Source organism: Schistocerca piceifrons, chromosome 4 (genome assembly GCF_021461385.2).
Source record: "Schistocerca piceifrons isolate TAMUIC-IGC-003096 chromosome 4, iqSchPice1.1, whole genome shotgun sequence".
NCBI lineage: Eukaryota > Metazoa > Arthropoda > Insecta > Orthoptera > Acrididae > Schistocerca > Schistocerca piceifrons.
In genome coordinates, this window is record NC_060141.1 from 519,273,074 (window position 1) to 519,296,735 (window position 23,662).

Below are 23,662 nucleotides of genomic sequence, written 5' to 3' on the forward strand. Positions count from 1 at the left end.
GTTTTTATAATGAAAATATCTTATCATGTGAAAGGAAATTTTTTTTCCATGCATGTGTTTGTAAAGAATATTCACAACAAAGTTGACATACCTGTGTTTTGTAATCCGCATGCAGATATGGCATAGCATGTGAATCCATCTCTGTATTGGAATGTTTCTTCCAACATACTTCACTGCACACAATATTTTGAACAAATTCCTGAGTGTAGGGAACCCAAGTATTTAGCATGTATACTATTAGCAAAGACACTGTACAATCTGCTTGTAAACACCATTTTTTATTGTCTATGTGTAAAAGAGAGTTTTCTGTCATCGAAAACTGTTATGTGTCTTGTGAAATTTATGAAACCCACAATTAATAGTGTCTACACATAATAAACATTGATGAAATGTTCCAAAATTCTTCTCGGAGAATGATCAAAGTTTTAGTGACAATAATTTATAAAATACACTTCATTCCTAAGCATTCTGTGTACGTATATTGTTCTGTTTGCACCATTTAAAATAATGCAGCTGTGTGGTATATGTGTTGTGATTCAATGTAATAGTTATGAATAACATTTTCTGGCATTACAGTTGGTGCTTACATAAATAACTGCACCAAATTTTATAATTCAAGATACAGTAATTACATACAGAGTTACACCCATGGCAGTTTTAACTTGAGTGTTACATCTTATAATAGTATATAAAAACAAAGATGAGGTGACTTACCGAACAAAAGCGCTGGCAGGTCGATAGACACACAAACAAACACAAACATACACACAAAATTCAAGCTTTCGCAACAAACTGTTGCCTCATCAGGAAAGAGGGAAGGAGAGGGGAAGACGAAAGGAAGTGGGTTTTAAGGGAGAGGGTAAGGAGTCATTCCAATCCCGGGAGCGGAAAGACTTACCTTAGGGGGAAAAAAGGACAGGTATACACTCGCACACACGCACATATCCATCCACACATACAGACACAAGCAGACAAATATGTCTGCTTGTGTCTGTATGTGTGGATGGATATGTGCGTGTGTGCGAGTGTATACCTGTCCTTTTTTCCCCCTAAGGTAAGTCTTTCCGCTCCCGGGATTGGAATGACTCCTTACCCTCTCCCTTAAAACCCACTTCCTTTCGTCTTCCCCTCTCCTTCCCTCTTTCCTGATGAGGCAACAGTTTGTTGCGAAAGCTTGAATTTTGTGTGTATGTTTGTGTTTGTTTGTGTGTCTATCGACCTGCCAGCGCTTTTGTTCGGTAAGTCACCTCATCTTTGTTTTTATATATAATTTTTCCCACGTGGAATGTTTCCTTCCATTATATTGACATCTTATAATAGCCTACACAAAATGTTAATATAATAAAACTCTTGTAATGACAAGGAATATTTATTATATTTCTTTAATCCTTATGCATTTCAGCATTAAGACATTTTCAAAGGAAGGAAATCATACTCATACAAAGTATCGCACTGAAGCTAATCACATGAAACATAAGTGCAAATTGCAGTTATGCACTTTCCTTTCAAAACAATAATTTGTTTCAGTAGGATTTTGATGAATAAACAAACAGTCTTGGTTGCAGGGATATAACTCTTATTTGTTTACCAATGACATGTTTTGTATGATTCAGGCATCTTGAGATGAGCTGATATTAGTGGTGTTAGTTTGGTGTGACACCAAGCATACAGAATGCCCCAACAAATGATTTCAATTGTCAAATATTCAGAAACATTCCACTGGGTCCTTGTTGAAGCATGCAACATAATCTAATGAATGCAAAACAGGATCAGGCCTAAATAGATCTGTCACCATGCAAACATGTTTGAGGTTTAGTTGCTCATAGCTGGTCTATGCCCATGCATTCTTAAAATGTCATTTCATCCTTAATGTTGTACTTATCTAGCCTAGGAAAATTAATAGCATAAGTATCAAAAGATGTATTCCCATATGTGGAGACTTAAATATAAATACACTGAATCCTGATGCTACCTGTAACATTTTCTCAAGTATTGCTCAAACTTACAATTTAGTGTCAGTGATAAATAGTGAAACAAGAATAACAGAACAGTCAGTGGCAGCTATTGATCATGTGTTAACAGCTTTTGATATAGAAAACTGTAGTGTGGACGTAATTATCCAACCACTTCATTCAGATTGTAAATACAGCCTCAGATCCATTAAAAACAGCCAATCTAATCCAGCTTCCTCACACTTCTATAAATGGTATAGGTAAACATACAGGAAAGTGCTGCTTGTAGCATATACAAACCTCATAATTCCAAACTGATACACACTGCCGAAAACAAAAACAAAGCAGTGTGGAAAGTCATAAAGCAGGAAACAGGAACCAGAAAGAAGAATAAAACAAACATAAAAATCAAAGACAGAGGGGCCATAATAAAAGATCCAAGATTTGGCACACTATATAAATAACTACTTCAACAGTATAGGAACAAAATTACAAGAAAAAATTCAAACAGCCCCTTGTGTCAAAAAGCTAAACAAATGTGTACTGCATTCAATAGTATTACTGCCCACAACAAAGGAGGAAGTCTGTGAAGCAATTCACAGACTGAAAAACAAAATTTCAACAGGTTTGTATGAAGTTACCAACTTGTGTGATAAGGGACTGTAGAGCCTATCATCACCATTAATTGACATTACAAATCAATCTTTCAAATAGGGTTGCTTTCCTTACTACAAAATATTCTAAATTACTGCCTCTCTTAAAAAAAGATGACACTGAAAATACAGAAAATTATAGGCCACTCTCACTACTATCTTGCTTTGGAAAAATAATGGGAACTGTGTTAAAGGATATACCTATGAACTATTTAAATAAATACATCCTTGTTTCCAATGACCAGTTTGGTTTCCAATCAGGGAAAACCACTGAATTAACAGCAGCATATCTATCAGCTCATGTCCTAGATGCACTGGGTGAAGGGAATTGTACAACAGGTACATTCCTCAATGTAACTAAAGCTTTCAACACAACTGACCACAAATACTGTTAAATAAGCTAGATGAACTGGGAGTAAGGGGGGTGGTGAAAAAATGGTTTCAGTCATATCTAGAAAATAAGAGTGCAGTCGACTGAAATTACGTATGCATCAAGTGGCTCCAAATGTATTGAAAAACATAGTTATGATCCTAAATATATGAACATAATGGTATTGTAGTGTAGTGTGCCATGTCCAGTACTGTTTCTAATTTATGTAAATGATTTCCCACAAAGTATCAAGCATGGACAAAATATTTTGTTTGCAGATGACTCTAATGTACTGATCACAGACAAATGAGTAGAAGTACCAAGAGAGAAAGATGAAAAAATGCTTAGCAGCATATGTGAATGTGCAGTAAACAGTAAAATCACTCTTAATATAAAGAAAACAAGCACTATGAACTACTACATAAACAAAAAGCCAGATTACAACAACCTGAAAGTAAATAATGAAGCTACACAATGTGTGGAAAGCACAAATTTTATGGGAATGCATGTTGACTGTTAATTAAGGTGGAAAGAACACATAAAAATACTTAGCAATAGAATCTCTACAGCATGCTGTTGTTGTTGTTGCGGTCTTCAGTCCCGAGACTGGTTTGATGCAGCTCTCCATGCTACTCTATCCTGTGCAAGCTTCTTCATCTCCCAGTACCTACTGCAGCCTACATCCTTCTGAATCTGCTTAGTGTATTCATCTCTTGGTCTCCCTCTATGATTTTTATCCTCCACACTGCCCTCCAATACTAAATTGGTGATCCCTTGATGCCTCAGAACATGTCCTACCAACCGACCCCTTCTTCTAGTCAAGTTGTGCCACAAGCTCCTCTTCTCCCCAATTCTACTCAATACCTCCTCATTAGTTATGTCATCTACCCATCTGACCTTCAGCATTCTTCTGTAGACCACATTTCAAAAGCTTCTATTCTCTTCTTGTTTAAACTATATATCGTCCACATTTCACTTCCATACATGGCTACACTCCATACAAATACTTTCAGAAACGACTTCCTGACATTTAAATCTGTACTCGATGTTAACAAATTTTTCTTCTTCAGAAACGCTTTCCTTGCCATTGCCAGTCTACATTTTATATCCTCTCTACTTCGACCATCGTCAGTTATTTTGCTCCCCAAATAGCAAAACTCCTTTAATACTTTAAGTGTCTCATTTCCTAATCTAATACCCTCAGCATCATCCGACTTAATTCGACTACATTCCATTATCCTCATTTTGCTTTTGTTGATGTTCATCTTATACCCTCCTTTCAAGACACTGTCCATTCCATTCAGCAACTCTTCCAAGTCCTTTGCTGTCTCTGACAGAATTACAATGTCATCGGCGAACCTCAAAGTTTTTATTTTTCTCCATGGATTTTAATACTTACTCCGAACTTTTCTTTTGTTTCCTTTATTGCTTGCTCAATATACAGATTGAATAACATCGGGGATAGGCTACAACCCTGTCTCACTCCCTTCCCAACCACTGCTTCCCTTTCATGCCCCTCGACTCTTATAACTGCCATCTGCTTTCTGTACAAATTGTAAATAGCTTTTCGCTCCCTGTATTTTACCCTTGCCACCTTCAGCATTTGAAAGAGAGTATTCCAATCAACATTGTCAAAAGCTTTCTCTAAGTCTACAAATGCTAGAAACATAGGTTTGCCTTTCCTTAAAACTTTCTTCTAAGGTAAGTCGTAGGGTCAGTATTGCCTCACGTGTTCCAACATTTCTACGGAATCCAAACTGATCTTCCATGAGGTCGGCTTCTATCAGTTTTTCCATTCATCTGTAAAGAATTTGCGTTAGTATTTTGCAGCTGTGACTTATTAAACTGATAGTTCAGTAATTTTCACATGTGTCAACACCTGCTTTCTTTGGGATTGGAATTTTTATATTCTTCTTGAAGTCTGAGGGTATTTCGCCTGTCTCATACATCTTGCTCACCAGATGGTAGAGTTTTGTCAGGACTGGCTCTCCCAAGGCTGTCAGTAGTTCTAATGGAATGTTGTCTACTCCGGGGGCCTTGTTTCGACTCAGGTCTTTCAGTGCTCTGTCAACCTCTTTCCGCAGTATCATATTTCCCATTTCATTCTCATCCACATCCTCTTCCATTTCTGTAATATTGTCCTCAAGTACCTCGTCTTTGTATAGACCCTCTATATAATCCTTCCACCTTTCTGCTTTCCCTTCTTTGCTTAGAACTGGGTTTCCATCTGAGCTCTTGATATTCATACAAGTGGTTCTCTTTTCTCCAAAGGTCTCTTTAATTTTCCTGTAGGCAGTATCTATCTTACCCCTAGTGAGATAAGCCTCTACATCCTTACATTTGTCCTCTAGCCATCCTTGCTTAGCCATTTTGCACTTCCTGTCGATCTCATTTTTGAGACCTTTGTATTCCTTTTTACCTTCTTCATTTACTGCATTTTTATATTTTCTCCTTTCCATCAATTAACTTCAATATTTCTTCTGTTACCCAAGGGTTTCTACTAGCCCTCATCTTTTTACCTATTTGATCCTCTGCTGCCTTCACTATATCATCCCTCAAAGCTACCCATTCTTCTTCTACTGTATTTCTTTCCCCCATTCCTGTCAATTGTTCCCTTATGCTCTCCCTGAAACTCTGTACAATCTCTGGTTCTTTCACTTTATCCATGTCCCATCTCCTTAAATTCCCACCTTTTTGCAGTTTCTTCAGTTTTAATCTACAGTTCATAACAAATAGATTGTGGTCAGAGTCCACATCTGCCCCTGGAAATGTCTTACAATTTAAAACCTGGTTCCTAAATCTCTGTCTTACCATTATATAATCTATCTGATTATGCTCGAAATTCTCACGTCAGTATGTGTTATTTCGTGTATGAGGTCAGTGTATTTTGTTTGAATTCGTCTTGTTATTAGCTATGGCATAATTTTTTGGAGAGTTAGTAAGAAAAATATTCAAGCTGTATTCCGACTGCAAAAAACAACAATACATGTAATGACCAAAGATAGAACTATGGCCCACTGCCTCAAACTATTTAAAATGCTGGAATTGTTAACTGTACCTTTGAATATATTTTTTAGAGTGTTAGGTATCTTTAGAAATATTGACCACTATGTTACGAATTGCTTAGTATGTGATTATAAAACCTGAAACTACTACAATATGTATCTGGACAGAAAAAATTAAGTTAAAACTCAGCATAGTTTTTTTTACAATGCCACCATATTATGCAACAAATTACCACAGCTTATAAAAGACATAGATACTACCTGTTCTTTCAAAACAAAGCTTAAAGATTATTTACAAAATAAAAGTTTTTACGCAGTAATGGAGTACCTAAATTAAAAAAAGTTACCTATTATAGGAAGTGCTGTTTATAGAGTGTATACAGAAGTAATAATTTGCTAAGACTATAACAAAAACCAAATGTGATTAGATTTTTAAAAATCATTGCCAGTTATTGTATAAGAAATTAATTTTAAGTCACAAAAATTTTAGTGTTTTGCATGATGAAATTCATACAACATAAACTGTTTCACAGATGAATAAAGCAATCGATAACTCAATCAGTAATGGGGTTCCATGTAGAAGTATCATGATTCATAATAATGTCAATTTTTTAAAGAAAATTTTATCTTTGCAAGAACTACAGAATTTCTCAAGAGACGCTCTTGTCATTGTACATGATTTCCTTTCATTTGATATTTGTCTTTTCAGTCATAAGGTTTATAACTTATTAGTGCATTTTTCATATTTTTATTTGCTTCAAAACCATATTACAGCTTTAATTCTTAAAAACAAACACATATTGCTACAGGCTTTCAATAATTTTTATTTTTGAGCCAAATGTTAGAAAACAGCCATGCTCATGGATTTTGGTAAATAAAAATAACATAAAGGAAAAGATGAGTGAGAATAGCAGTTTACCACAGGTAGAGAAAGTTAAAAACAAACTTAATCAGTGGTGAAAGGAGATTTACTTTCTAAACAGCAAATCTTGCAACAGCTTATGGCAATAGACAAAATTCAATGGTAAATGCAAAATGGTTTTTGAATATATATCACTAAATTATTAATATCTATTACCTTATAGTTTGTCTGTATTTATTTAGTTCATAGACAAATTATTTTATTAGTTGTTGTGTTTATTCCACTAGTTACAAAAACGCACATATATGAAATCATGAGAATGATTTGAACATTGTATGTTACATGTTTCAATTAATTTTCTTTTTTCCTTTCATGTTATTCTACAACTAACTCTACAGCTAATGTCTGAGGTAATGACAAACAAATGTTATGCACAAATTAGTTCTTGGCACCTGTAGACGCTGAAATAGAAGGCCATGATGTCATTATGTTATGTATAGTTTTACTGTTTAGATGCCTTTGTTTGAGACAAGTTGTTACATGTACAGTAGAAGTTGAGAAACAACTGCAACAGTGCACTGCCTTTATGATAGAACATATAGGTATCTTTGTATTGGTAATGCTTGCAATAGTGCATATATCTGTAGATGTTATCTATTGCATTGACTTTTTAGATAGGGTAGAGTTATCACTTTGCACATTTGACCCAATTTTTTGAGGTCCTTATGCTTATGATCTTTATAGCATTACATTAAAATACCCCTAAAATATTTTATTTATTCAGTGCTTTTTGTTGAGATCATTCAGTTCCTGAAAGATTAAAAGATAACCATATGTCAGTTCTTAGTTTAAGCTTATGTTTCTGCATCATGCTGCTTTCTTATTTTCAGCAATTGGTTAATGAAACAAACCCAGACAAGGAAAAAGTCATGCAAGAATTTCAAGCTCGTCTGCGAGGGACCATCAATAACAAAAATCTGAAGCTCTACGTAAATGCATTTTTGGGGTTAGTATGCGTTATATATTCAAATATATTGCTAGCTATTTAATAGATCAGACACTACCCCTTACATTATCGTGTTATTGTTGGTATCTTAAAGCAGCTGTGTGCTTTAATTTTAGTCCCTAAAAATAATGTGGTCTTGTAATTAGTATGAAAATCATGAAAAAGGGGAGGGGGGAATCATTTCAGATATCAATTTCTTCAGTTTAGTCATGAACATCTCATATCTACTACAGTATTTTGTACTGTAAATACAGTACAAATTTTTGAAAAGTTTTGAAGGTCAAAGGAATTCAAAAACCTCTTTGTAGGCTATGCTTATGTTCTTTATGTAAGTTACATTACATTTTTAGGATTACAGTATCTAATATATGGTTTACTGTACTTAATAGTTTGTAGCATATAAATTAAAAATTTAAAAAAACTCAGTAATTTTTGTTTCCGGTGTTATTGAGTAACAATGTCACACCATTGTTTCATTAGAAGGATGTCAGCCAGTGTTGACTCATAGGAATGTTTAACAAATTTTAGGGCATCCTATAATAACAACACATGTACTGTAATTTCTGTGTTATACTATACCTAGTAGGTTTTTGAGAGATGTATTCTTCATATTGGCTTACCTCTAATGCTCGAAAACCGTCTGTGGCTCTCACTCTTGTCATCCATGCCATCTACTTCAGGCTCTTCAGTCATGTCAGCATTTGGCTGCAACAATTTTCTACAATTTCTTGGTCCATGATTTTTGTTGTATCATCTGTGACAATGCATTCATCCACCTCACAAATATCCAAATCTTCACATCTGCAAATTCTTTTTACCGTATCTGTCAAGTTTCCAGAATTTTCTGCCTGATCTTTTTCAAGCCCATCATACATTTTCTACAGCCCTTTCAGAGAGTTTCTGCTTTCATTATCCCAGGCTTGTGCACATCAATAAACTACATGTTTCATATTCACTATATTTAGTGCATCATTCATACTTTTGTTTTACATGTCATTACCTTGCAGGATGGTTCTTAAGAATATCCCATGATAGTGCTGTTTAAATGTCATTATTATACCCTGATCGAGTGACTGAAATAGATTGGTAATGTTTGGGGGAAGGAAATGCACAATATCACCACTTTTAACATGGAAGGAAGTGTAGGCATATTGTCAGTTAATAAGATGCCTTTTTAGGCAGATCTTCTTCAGTTAAAATGTAGACCATTCAGCAAAGAGTTCACAAGACATCCAGGAACGTTTCTGTGGTGTATAAAAAACTGGTAGCACTTTCTGAGCAACATTCTTCAAGGCTCAAAGGTTTATCAACTTCCTGATACACAATGGAGGAATTCTGAATGTGCCAGAAGCATTTATCATTCTTTTTTCATTTTGTGTCCTATTGTAGATGTTCTTTTGAGGAGGGTATGGGCAACATCTTGAAAATAAGTCCTGTTTCATCGGCACTGTAAATCTAGCCATTAGTATAGCTCTCAATGTAATCTTCAAACTCTAAAACATAAATTGTGTCTGGGTCTTCAGATAATTTTTCTCCACACACATTCAATTTCCCAATGCTGTATCTGTTTTCACACCTGTGTAACCACCCACAGCATGAAGGAAAATCTATTTCCTTCTCTCATAACAACTTGTATAAGATTTTAGCTTTTTCTCACAAAATCAGGCCATCAAAGGCATGCCTTTTTCTCATTGTTGGGTAAATCAAAGATAAAGAGCTTCATCTACATTTTCAGAGTCAGATATTTCAAGTGTATTTCTATGAGGATTGTTCACAGCTTGTTCTAGAAGTTCAGCTTTCAACTTCATTCATTCTGAAATGGCAGAAACACAACTCCATAATTAGCCACCAGTTTTCGGTAACCTTTAATTTCCATCATCATTGATAGCAGCTAATTTATCAGCAAAAATAATCACAAAATGCTTCTGCTTAAGTTCGATAGCAGAAAAATTGACTCACAATGGGAAGAAACAAACGCTGAAAGGCACTGTTGTTGGCAATGTAGCTTTATTTAGACTGGTGAGTTGGTGGGTGAAGCAACTCAAGGTCAGGCAGTCACCTTTCCCTGCTACATGCAGTTCAGCAGGTCAGGCAGTCACCTTTCCCTGCTACATGCAGTTCAGCACACTCCCGTCTCTTCCATCCCTCCCCTCCCCATACTCTCCAGAGGTGTTTCAGATAATCCGGGTTGTGGTTGTCCAAAGTTCAGTTAACCAGGGTTTTACTGTAAACTCAAAACCTTAAACTGATTTTCCATTATAATTTCTCGCACTAATTTTATTTCATACTGTTTTTCTTTCATGGAGCAAATGAGTATGCAGACTCTACAAACTGACACTGACTACATAATTATGATATCTGTTACTTAAAATGAGAGCTATTAAAATTACAACTTAGTTTAATACCTAGAACAGAAGCTTTAGGATCATCATTAAACAGGGATGAATTGGTAACAAAATTAATGGAGACAATATGCTCCCAGTAATAAATTATTTTGGACTTGTTTAGTGTAAAAATTTCAATCTAAAATATTTACATATTACGTTATTTAAATTAAACAGGTGTAAGTCTATTTTAGGCATAAATTACAAGCAGTACAATTTGGAAACTTGATGAACTGTGAGACAAAACCTTAATGTATATCCTGATATTTATTTACACCACTTCAAGTGAAATATTTTTAGGATGTTTTAGAAATTTTTATAAAAATTTTCTTCAGTATCTGTAATGTAATATTAAAATGGCTAATTTTACAGAAAACTTGACCTTAGAAAGCTGGTGATTGTAAAATAGCTTGCCAAGTAAATGTGGCTGCGAGTAAAGAAAAGCCAGCCATGTTCCACTACTATGCTTAGAAATATAAACTATATTTAATTCTGTTGAACTGCTTCAACTACATATTAGGTGCTATTTTACATTACTACTGCTTGATAGCCTTGATTAGTTTATGCCCTGTACTTCTGTGACTATGAACTCAGAACTGTGCATCACGTGATTCACATAAAATGTGGACACAGTTACCAGTATAACAAGTGGTTGCAATTATTCACATGTTTATTAATTGTAAAAAATTATCACACTGACACACAGAAACTCCATTAAGACATGTACTTTTTATTTCATTATTGCGAATAGATACCTAAAACGTAAGAGGTCTGCTGTATGAATTATCCTACATGCAACTGTACCTAAAAGTGGCATAATAAGAGTACGCATGCATTTTTTGTTGAAATACCACTCCTTTCCTACATAAATACAATCATCATGTTCCCTCTATTTCCACACTATTTTGTATCTTTTCTATGCCTTGTTTGTGTTTTTAGAGCAGAAAGCCTTGATTTTGAGTATCTTATAGGTTACATCCATTTTTATCTTACATCTTATGATAATTAATTACATCAGTCTCTCTCTCTTGACACACACACAGGAAAGTCAGAGAGAGAGAGAGAGAGAGAGAGAGAGTGAGAGTGTGAGAGAGAGAGAGAGAGAGAGAGAGAGAGAGAGAGAGAGAGAGTGGGGGAGGGGGATGGGGAGAGGATATTATGAACATATAATTTTAACTCATAAGAAGCGTAAACATCCTAACTATATGGTAGTCAGATCTTCAAATATGAAGAGTTCTTAGTATCAGGAGCCAAAGAAATTTTTGTGCTGAGTTATTCCATGTTGTAACTAGAAAATACTCTTCCATGTGTAAAATATTTCTTTTCTTTACAGACAATAGTCATTGGATAATTATAGGTGTTTTATGTGGTACTCCGTTTGAATTCTGGTGATTTTTGCTTGTACTGGTATTGTAGAATGGTAGGCAAATGCACTTACTTAAAATAATATGCGGGTCATCCACAAAGTAAGTTCCATTTCTATTTCTATCCGGGGCAGTGTTATGATCACAGTTCTGAGCATACATGGCAGTTACTCTGACTCAAGGAGAAGACATGTATGCCATTTTAGATTGCTGCTGCTGACGTGTGCTTTGTAGTGCTTCTTTATAACGACAGCCGTAATTGAAAATGCTTCCGTGTGTGAAATCAGATCTGTGATTCATTTTCTAAATGCAAAGAAAGTTAAAACAAAGGAAATTCATCAGCAAATCTGCGAGGTTTACGGGCAAAATGCTGTGACTGATTCAATGGTTAGAAGATGGGTCAGACTGTTCAATGACGAACGTGATCAAGTGCATGATGAAGAATGAAGTGGATGCCTGTCTGTGGTTACTAATGAACTGGTTCACACAATTGAAGAGAAGATTAAGCACAACCGCAAGTTTACACTTAGTTCCCTTCCTATGGAAGTTCCGCAAATCTCACGATCACTAATTCATGAAATTGTTACTGAAAAATTGAAATTTCGAAAACTTTTCTCATGTTGGGTACCCAAAATTCTTACTGAGCAACACAAAAAACAATGGATGTCCAGTGCACTTCAGTTTTTGACATGCTAAAATGAAGAAATTGATGGTTCTCAGATAGTCACAGCGGATGAAACTTGTGTATCGCACGACACCCCTGAAACAAAACGGCAATCAGTGGAATGGAGGCACACTTCATCTCCAATTAAGGTTAAGCCTAGGCAAATCTTGACACCTCGAAAAGTCATGTGCACCATTTTTTGGGACAGAAAAGAGGCATTTTGCTGATTGATTTCTTGCCATGAGGTCAAACAATCAATGCTCACGGTTACCGCGAGACCATTAAGAAATTGTGCTGCACAATACAGAACAAGCATCAAGGATTACTGTCAAAAGGTGTTATTTTTTTTCCACAGTAATGCCTGACCTCACACGGTGAATGTGACCTAACAACTCTTATAGGAATTTCACTGGGATCCGTTCTGATCATGCTCGGTACAGCCCGGACCTCGCTCCTAGCGACTTTCATCTCTTCTTACACCTAAAGTCTGTCCTTGGTGGTTAACACTTCAACAATGATGATGATCTGAAAGAACATTACCACATGGTTGAATACACAGGTGGCAAACTTTTATGAAGAAGGCATACAAAAACTTGTACCACTCTATGACAAGTGCCTACAAAATTTCAGAAGCTATGTAGAAAAGTAGTTTAACAGTTGTAGATTTTTGTACAATAAATATTTTTTCTGTATCTGAACACATTTGTTTAATATAACCAAATGGAACTTACTTTGTGGGCATACTTTGTATGACAGAATAACTTATGAGAAAGCAAACTGAGAAAAAATGGTTTCCAAGTTTTAGTGTCTTATTCCCAAGTTTTTATATCTCATCATTCTTGTGAAGATATTGTTACTGGCTTCAGAAACCCAACTTACTAAAAGTTCTTGTTGACAGTTTTCCTGTTTTTCATTTTCTTTCTGAGTGTATTGTGTATTTTTCCCTCCTTTACTCTACCTAATGTACCTTCTAGCAAATTTCCCACCCTTGTCATACTTCAAATAGATTTCACATTGTTGGAAATATTGCATCTCATCAAATTGATACCTATTTCAGGCGCAAAGACCTACCTTTGAAAAACTGCCAAACAGATGTTTTGCTTATCACAGGCATGTTAAGCTCTTATGCTTCAGTTGTTGAGAAACTACACAGAGACCTTGACAAAGCAAAAGCCACACTTCTTAAAGTGGAAAGAGCTGGAGATGTTCTACTGGAAGCTGTAAGTCATATCTTTAATTACATAATCACATTCATTAATAAAAAATATGAAAAGTAACTGTGAGTAATTTTCTTACAATATATCCATAACAAATTTGATATGAAATTGTGATCACTGCATTTTATGTTTTCTACTTGCTATTTATTTAAGGTAATGAGTGGTCTATTACTTTGAAGAAGAAGAAAATAGAGTTTAAAAAAAGGAAAATGAGAGACAAATAAATGAGGCTTACCAACTATATTTGCATAATTTGAAAAAAAAAATACATATTTGCAGCAACATAGATAAAATGTATAATGTATTCAAACTATCAAATGGGGAAAGTTACAAACATTATTGATGGCAAACCATTACAGGAGTGTGCTACTGAAACCTCCTGATAGGGTTCAGGATGTTATTAAGATGAGGTATTGAGGTAAGGTCACAATTGGAATCAGTTAAATCATAGAAATACCTGGGCGTAACAATCTGTAGGAATATGAAATAGAATTATCGTAGAGGCTCAGTCATAGGTGGATCAGTTGGAAAACTCTGTTCATCAGTGGGATATTGGGAAAATACAGTCAGCCTACATGTGAGATTGCTTACAAAACATTTGTGCAACCCATCCTAAACTACTACCCAAGTGTGTGGAACTCATACCAAACAGGACTAATGAAGGATATTGAACACAAACATAAGTATGGATCCCAGATCAGTAAGAAATATTGAAGTATTGGTCGAACAGGTGATTTGTGAGCTACCTGATTTGTCAGTGGACTTCATTTTCTGTGGATTCTTCCAATGAATCTCAAGTATGGCATTTGCCTTATCTTCAAATAATTCTGTGTGGCTGTTCCACTTCAGATCACTCTGTACGCTTACTCCTCGATATTTTATGGAAGTAACTATTTTCTACATTATTGTTCTACATGATACGATAATGAGACTTTCTGTGTATACACAATGTATTACATTTGTTTATGTAAGGGTGAATTACTACTCCCTAATCCAAATGTCAGTCTCTTGCAGAGCTTCCTACATTTCACCACAGTTCTCCAGCATCATCCACAACAGTATCATCCACAAAAAGCCACATGGAACTTGTAAAATTATCCACTAGGTCATTTATATATGTTGTGAAAAGTAAAAGTCCTATAACACTTCCTTTGGTATGCCCAACTATATTTTTATGTCTGAGGACTTCTCTCCATTGAGAATGACATGCTGCGATCTGTTTGCTAGAAAGTTTTCAGTACAATTACGCAGTTGGTTTGATACTCAGTACGCTCATTTTTTCTTTGTTGTACAGCAGTGTGGAACTGTGTCAGATGGCTTCTGGAAGTCAAAGAATATGCATCTACCTGTGTGCCTGTACCTACTGCTTTCTGGGTCTCGTAGTTGAACAAGCAAGCTGGGTTTGACATACAGTTGTTTTTGAAGCCCATGTTGATTCCTACAAAGGGATTTTAGGACTCCATAAATGTCATATTCAGCAAGCATAAAACATGCTCCAAAATTCTGTAACAGGCAGACATCAGAGATATAAGCATATAGTTCTGTGTGTCTGTTCATTAATCTTTGTTGAAAATGAGAATGACCTGTCCTTTTTTCCAATCATTAGAAATGCTTTGCTCCTGCAGAGACTGCTGCTATAAGAGGGGCAAGCTCTATCACATACTTTATGTAGAATCAGACTGGTATCCATTCATGTCCAGTAACTTTTTCTCTGTCGAGCTTTTCTGTCCTGTCGTTACATTTCAATATGTCACTTTATTAACTGCCTTTTATGGTTTCTCAGTTTCTCCATGAAACCATCTTATGGATCAAGCAAATTAGTGACCATTTGTGCTGCTATTCTATGTATGTGTTCAATCTCCTTTTGTTAGTCCTGTTTGGTATGAGCCCTGCACACTTGAGCAATATTCTAGTATGGGTCGCACAAATATTTTGTTAGCAATCTCCTTTGTTGGCTGGTCGTTATCTCAGTATCCTTCTGATGAACAACATGTGGCAGCTGCTTTACCTTTGACTGAGCCTATATGATCATTCTATTTCAGATCCCTACAAATTGTTACACCCGGGTTTTTCTATGATTGGACTGATTTCAGTTGTGACTTACTGATACTGCAGTCATAACATACTACAATTTTGCATTTTATGAAGTGCACAGTTTTAAATTTCTGAATCTTTAAAGCAAATTGCCAAGCTTCTCACCAATTTTATATATTTTCAAGATCTGGCTGAATATTTCACAGGATATTTCATTTGTAGATAACTCAATCACGAGTGACAGTCTTGAGGTTAGTATTGATGCCTTCTGCCAAGTCATTAATATACAATGTGAACAACAAGGGTCACAACAAACTTCCCTGTGGCATGCCTTAAATTATTTTACATCTTTTGAAGATTCTCTGTTCAATATAACATGCTGCATCATCCCTACCAACCAATATTCAATCCAGTCACAAATTTTATTTGATACCCTGTACAATCATACAGTATTTCCATTAATAAGTTTGACATGATACTGAGTGAAATGCTATTCAGAAGACAAGAAATACTGCATCTACCTGAGTGCCTTGATCCATGGCTGTCAGAATGTCAAATGAGAAAAGCTTTCACATAAGTTTCCGGAATTCATTTTGGTTGGCATGGAGGAGGTAATTTTGTTGTAGACATCTCATCACAGATAATGAGACCTGGTTTGCCCAGTGTCATCCAGAGTAAAGTTGGCAACTGCTGAAATGTTAACTTTGGCCCACAATGTTTATTAATATAAACAGCTTTTGTAATAATCAAATAACAAATTAATCCATGAAACAGGCAGTGACAGTTCTTGGAGAAATATTCATTGGAGTCACAATAGAAACCATTCAATGCTATAGAGTAGAAGGATGAGGTCCCAGCAAGAGTAGCCAGTTAATATGCATTTCATAAGAAAGTTCTGTAAAGGCAAGAGGTGTTGGATCCAAATGCACCAAGCACACAGTAAACAATCAGTACTGCAGAGTCCACTTGTAGAGCCAGTTGGATGGCAGCAAACTGAAGCAGAGGTATCTGTCGGATGGCCTTTTATTGGGCTTGCTGCAGGCTTTCAAGTGACTGGCCTGTGGTAGTAACTGTGATCCCACCGTAGGTGCCCTCACGGTACGTGCGTGACAACTCATTGGTATCGTTCATTTGTACATGTTGTGGGATTACTAAAGCTATCACACAATGCCACCAGTTTAATTCATTGTAGAAAAGGCAGCCACTGTAGAAATAGTACACAGCTGTCTGCATCATGTTTCAACAGACATCCAAAGACCAGTGTACTGATCTTTTAATTGACTCTAAAGAGTGTTGTGGCTTATAGTTTCTAGTAGCTTTATAAATGTTGTGAAACAGAGAGTACTTTGAAGGTGAATAAATGTATGTTGCCTGTATTTCTGTTTTGTGATACTATTCACTGAACTTTTTAGACCCAACTTGTTCATTTGGTAACAGCATTGATAAACTGGCCCTACAGTTAGTGACTCTGACTATCTATTGAAAAACGTATGTAATGTCAGCGTAAAGTAGGGCGTTTCATTTGCAAATGAAAAAATCATGTGATATTTCAGGACACCCACTGAAGATGCCTTGTAATTAAGGTGAATCACATGAATCACACCTGGGTGGGAAAAAAAAGTTAACGTGCCGCATGGAAAAGGTGCTTTTCTTTTGAATCACTGTAATTTATATACAGATAATGCAAAAATGGCCAGCACAAGAATCTTGTTAAGGACAGTCTTGTTTGTATGTTTGTCAAATGCTCAACATCTGAACTATATATTGAGTGATTGCCTTTACTCCTTTTCACTTCTACCAGCATTTTTATTCCAATTAGAGCTTTCTGATATTATCTAAATATTTAATATCACCAAAAGCTGATTAGCTCCATATTAATTATATTTTCTAAAGCCAGTGCATGGAGAGATATGACAAGTGATAGACAAATTTGTGTTGACAGAACTAAATAGGTAACAATACAGAAAAATTTGCAGGTGACAATATAGCTGGAGACAGTAGAGTCACATTTTGTAACAGTAGGTAATTTTTTACACCTGTCATGTAGTATGTAATGTTGTGTTACAAGCATTTTGTTCATGAGAGTTCCTATTGTCTGCACAGTAGTGATCTTATTCACCCAATGCTTACTGTTCTCTAAGCTGCCAGTCTTCTGTTCATTATCCATTATCTTATGAAGGAATGAAATATTAAAGATTCTGCATCAATTCATGGTAGAAGTTACATGTGTGTGTGAACTTGGGCAAGAAGATTGCCATCTTGATTGTTCAAACATTATATCAAGATTTATGGACTAAAATAGAGGATACCAATAAATGTCTACATAGGCTTATGGTGAGACTTATCCCCATATTACAGTGCCTTAATAATTATTCTTAGATTGGATGATTATATGATTTTCCGTTAAGATTTAAATTTTGTGGCATGGTTCATATTGCCAGTTAAAGGTGCAGGGATAAGAGAGCCTGCAGTTGTCGACAAGCTAAATTGTACTTTATAAAATGTATGTTTGACCATCAGCTGCTTTTATTTTAAGCCTAAATATCAACCGGTTTCAGCCATGGACCATCTTCATGAATAAGGGTTAAAATGTTTTAAGCTGTTCTCCATGAAGATAGTCCAAGACTGAAACCAGACAATACCTGAGATTAAAATAAAAGTGGCTGGCAGTCAAACATGCATTTTATACATTACTTATGGCACTTGATAGTCAACCTGCAAAAATGTTTAAATAGTACTGTTCCTGCAAACTATTCCAAAATTTTTTTCCACACCAAGTGCTACCAACACAATCAGACAAGCACTGCATCATACTTTACTATATACCAGCCACTCAAAGGAGAGTTCATTTAAATGCACTTTAAAATAATATTCTTTAATCAGTAAAGATAATTCAGCTTAAAGAATGCAGTTTCATTTTGAGGTTAACAATTTGTTTCTGGAAAAGTAGCCAAAGTTATTAAATTGTTTGGTAAAGTTTTGAATGACTTTTCCATTTTCTGGAAGAAGAGTTTCACATCCTCAATATGAATCACTTCCTGAACATCGCAAGAACTCATTTCTATCAACAGCTCTTTTCTTGCAAAAAATTTCATCCCATGATATGTTGGTGATTTGGTATGTTTACATTGCCTGTTTTTTCCATACTACTCATCTGTAGACTGAAACAGTGTCCACATATTTCTTCATATCTGCCTAAGGGCACACCACCTTCCATTACCTTTTGCAAATGTCAAATTTTTCTTTTATCAGCCTTAGCATATTTGTATTGTTTCTTTCTGTTACCAGCTTTAGCTTATTTGCATGGTTTCTTGGGGAGGCTGAATATACTGGAGAACTAAACCACAATGAAGTTTCTCCTTTTATTTCTGGACAATAAAATAAGCATATAAGTTTTTAATCCAGACACTTATTGCCCTATGGAACTTCCATTACTGTACCATGTGTATTATTTAACTTTATGTTAAATGTTTTACTGCTGCAGTGCAACACACAGGAGTAGCATAGCACAACAGTTAACTGACTGTTCTGGAACACTGCAGTCTGTGTTGTTCCCATTTCCTTAAATATTTCACAATTTCTCAGAACATTTGCATTGAATGTGCATTTGCAAATGAAAAAGTCGTTTAGTACTTCAGAACACTCTGAAGATGCTTTGTAATTAAGACAAAACATGTCAGGGTGTACCAGATAAATAAAGAACTTAATATCCAGGATTTTTGTTTTGAACGACTGTAATTTACAGACTGTTGATGTTTCTGAGCTTCTGGACAGTTTCCTTCAGATCTAACAAAAACACACATATACACAAATGTAATCATTGTCCTACTTTTCTGCAATGTCCTTGCATGCAGCCTGACAGGGATCCAAAACAAGGACGCTGTTCAAAAGCTTAGCAACTTTTTCAATCTCATTTATGTGCCTATTAACTGTTTACTGCCTCAACTATACAACCCCTTATATTATTTGTGTAACTTTTGTACTATTTTATCCAGAAAAGTATAAAAAACAGTTCTCAAAGCAGAAAAAATAAATTGAATGATGTTTGTTATTCTCTTCTGTCTTAGATTAGATTAGATTTACTTTCATTCCAATTGATCCGCAGTGAGGAGGTCCTCCAGGATGTGGAACATGTCAGAAAAACAACAATACATGACAGATATTTACAACTAAAACAAATAAGCTAATGTACCATTCCACAGGCCCCAAGTGGAATGATCGTCATTTTTTAATGAACACTATATCAAAGTCATTTTACAAATACTAATGCACTGAATTTAAAATAAAAAAGTTTTTTATTTATTTATAAGGTAGGCTAATAAACATGTAATACAACTACTATAATACTTACTTCATTTAATTTAGCACTAACATTATTATGTTGTTACAGCCTCACAAAGTAGCACAGAGCATCTTGCTGTTTTGCAAAGGTCAAGGATTACTGACTTCTATTACTCTGCCTGGGGTTGAAAGACAGCGAGCATTTTCTGGAGGATCATTTGATGGGGAAGGGCGTCCAAGGAGACTTTCAAGAGGAATGAGCATGGAGGAGTATGACAAACCGAACATTCGGCGTCTGTCAATTACCATTAGCAATGATACAATGCCGAACAAGCACAACTAAATACTTCTCCGCATGTAAGATGCTGAAAGTATTTAAACATGCCCCAAACAGGCTGCCATCAAGTTTAAAATTGGAAGCAATTTTTTTTGTATCTGAAAATGAAATAATAGAGGATGGAAAATATATTTCTACTGTGTTTTCAAATCACATCACACCAGTTAAATTTCTTTAGTGAAATCTGTGTTTTCAATGTGTTGGTGGCAAGACATTTCAATGGGGAAAATGCATCACTTTGCCTTGAATGTGTAGCTATGACTGGTGCAATGCTATGTCATTTGTTTCTTAATTTCTGAGAGCAAGCACTGACATAAAAATAGAGGTACCTGGTGTGTATTTAGGTAAGCTAACTGTTTATCTGTATAAATAGTATTTTCATAAGATGTTTTTTTTCTTTTTTAAACTGTAGCTGTAAGGAAGTTTTAGGAGATACAGAAAGACATATACAAGTATATAGATATACACAAGAAAGCTAGATTTCATAATGCCACTTGGAACATCAAACTGTATTATATCATTTACAACATTTCTGCATACCTGCTATCACTTCAAACATCCATGTACTGAGACAATCAGATTGTTTGCTGAAAGCCAGGGTTATTGGCAGATTTTGTAAGAAACTGTGATTCAGTTTTCAGCACTCAAAAAAGGCATATTATTGATGATGTCACCATTTGTTGCAGTGTTAAGCTACAATAAATTAAAATGATGGACCAGTTTTACTCTTGATACACCAGGATAGATCCTTCCACTTTATGTTTGTTTGACAATGTATCTGCTTATAAAAATGTGGGTATTATATATCATAATTGCTTTTAGTTGTACTGTAGAGTACAAATCAAAATATAAGTAGATTGGGTAACTTTTGTACAAGAAGTGTAAGCTAAGGCTGAAGGAATACTAAATACAGTCTGTCAGATATTATTGCAATTGTGTTGGTCCTTTTTTGTAGAAATTTGCTTAAATGAGTTTGTTTCAGTGTTCATTGAATTATTTCTTTTTCATAAATTTCTACCCAAACCAATATTTCCCATTCATTCTACACTTTTGTTTCATATTCCACCTAAGGATAAAACAATTGTTTAAATTATGGTAAGGAAACTGAATCCTGAATTACCAATTTTGTTTCTCAGTAACAATGCAAATGAGCACAACAGTATTCCAAAATCTGAAGTAATGCATAAGTGCCATTATTAATAGGCCTGATTGTAAATTTCATGATATTACGTTTTATAACAGTCTGTTAGAACTGGATTACTTTCTTCTCTTGTATTACTTTTGAGAAGCAGTAAAAGCTAATGCAAACTTATTGTATCATAATTGATTATTGTATTTTGTTGTACATTTGTAGTTCACAGACTTCAAAATGTGTGAAAAAAGTTTCATAGTACAAATGTAACTCAAGCAAGTATTTATATTGCCAAATGTAACACAATATTAATTAGACTGTGCCAAGAAACCTCGTTGAAAGATGCCCATGCAGCTGTGAACTGCAAGTGTCATAGTAAATTAATCCGTTCTGTATATGTCAACGGCAATAAATATAGAAAACATTTTACAAGATGTTAAACCTGTGTCATATAACAGGTAGATAATACTAAGGTCAAACTTTAGTGTGGTATGTTTCTGTAAATAGAGATGCTTCAACAATGAACCAAAGAATATGGAAATAAATTTTATTGAAACAAAATTGTTCTCATTTTTCTTACTGCACATTGTATCGGAGTTATGTCTTAAGCATATCTTTTGAGTTTAGGTGATTGTAATGGGTGTATATATAGTGTGGTATTCTGTTTGGGTTGTGTGATGATGAGTGAAGGGAGAGAATGAAACCCAGTGCTGGCACATGGCCTACAATTCTCAAATACCAAGAGAACTGCTGTGCTTCATGATCCCATCCAATGGGTGGATCACCATAAACAGTATCACATGCTCTCATTCCTTAAAACACTGTGGAAAAGTTGGAAATTTAATCCAAGGCATTGGAAGGAAGTGTGTTGATGATAATTTTTTCCACTACCATGATTTGAACCAACTATCTCTGAACTGAGTCCTATCGCAGAGGAATGCATTAGGAACTTCTGTTAGAGAGATGGAGTATTGGTAATGTAAGAAACGCTACTACACGCAGATAATGAGATGGAGTCAACAATAGTCTTTGAAGACCAGAGAGACATTTAGCCTAATCCCTGGAAGTGGAGAGGAATACTGATAATTTGTGCTCCAAAAAGAATGTACAGGACATTAGCCAATTAGATTATTTTATGTGCCAAGGTGAAAAAAAGGCATCAATAAATAGTATTTCCTGAATGGTAGTGCAGATTTAGTGATTTAAATATGAATGTTAGTATTCTACCATTTGTTTGTTTATTATTTTGTTTCATCTATTCAATAAAAGTCCTTCTGTTACACTACGAAACATACTGAACATAATGTTTTAAAATTCTGGAAAGAGTAAAAGTAGCAACTCACCATATACAGAGTGTCTCAAACATTTTTGGTTGATTTGAAATGGGTGATAGATGATCCACAACTGATTGTATTGAGATAGGGAGTCAATAGTTAGAAATGCATACTTGTGAGTTACGGACATACACAGCATACACCACATAGCAACAACATAGCTCACAGTAATTGTTCAAAGCAATGACCATCAGTCTCAACACATGTATATCAAAGGTTCATGCAGTTCTGCTGCACTCTCACAAAGATCCTGGGTGTCTTGTACACTGGAAAAGGCAGTGGATGATGAACAACATACATTCCTGACCACCAAACAGACATACTTAGTTCATAGCATGTGTGTTGTGTTAGGACCACATGCATCTCATCAGTGCGTTAGCCTTTGCCATACATGCACCACTATCCCTGATATCAGTTGGCCATTACATTAGACAACTAATGATGTGTCAATGGTGAGGTGTGTTACTGTGTACAGTGCTTGACGTGTAGTCAAAGATGGAATGTTACTCATCATGAGAGTTGGCAGACATACATTTAATGTACGGTGCAGCAGGTGTAGTGCCTGGAAAGTAGCATTAATGGACAGAGAATGTTTCCCAACAGGCATCATCCTGATTCAAAGAAGTTTGTCTCTGTGAATATCAACTTATGAGATGGGATCATTTCCACCAACAAGATCAGGCCAAGGTTCCCTCCAAAGATATGTCTTAACACCAGACTTTGAGAACATGGTGTTAGATCATGTGGCCAACAACCCAGTAGTAAGGACCTGTCAACTTTCCTGTGAAACGCACACTTTGAAGCATACAGTATGGAGAGTACTGGTGAAACAGGAATTACACCCATCATAAAGAACAGATTTTGAGCCCCGCATTCACTTCTGTCAATGGATTACCCACTGCAGTGCTGTAATGCCAAACTTGGTACAGTTTTTATTGCTCATGGATGAGGCCTCATTCACCAATGATGGTGCCGCAACAACTGCAGCAGCCATATCTGTAGTGAGGACAATGACCTCTCCACCCACATTGGTGGTTACTAGCAACAACTTTGTTGATGTATTTGGG

The 23,662-nt window shown here is 35.5% G+C and overlaps 1 protein-coding gene across 4 annotated transcripts in view; it reads left to right on the forward strand.

Moving 5' to 3' along the window:
* Positions 1-21,822, forward strand: part of LOC124794680 (uncharacterized protein ZK1073.1) — a 611,492-nt gene extending 589,670 nt beyond the window's left edge. For 3 of the 4 annotated variants that reach the window (XM_047258222.1, XM_047258224.1, XM_047258225.1), the window contains exons 7-10: positions 7,241-7,252; positions 7,733-7,848; positions 13,318-13,480; positions 19,902-21,822. In XM_047258222.1, the coding sequence (XP_047114178.1) occupies positions 7,241-7,252; positions 7,733-7,848; positions 13,318-13,480; positions 19,902-20,135 (525 nt within the window). In that variant the 3' untranslated portion in view covers positions 20,136-21,822. The remainder of the gene's footprint in view (positions 1-7,240; positions 7,253-7,732; positions 7,849-13,317; positions 13,481-19,901) is intronic. The other variant, XM_047258223.1, reaches the window with a different exon arrangement.
* The last annotated feature ends 1,840 nt before the right edge of the window (positions 21,823-23,662 follow it).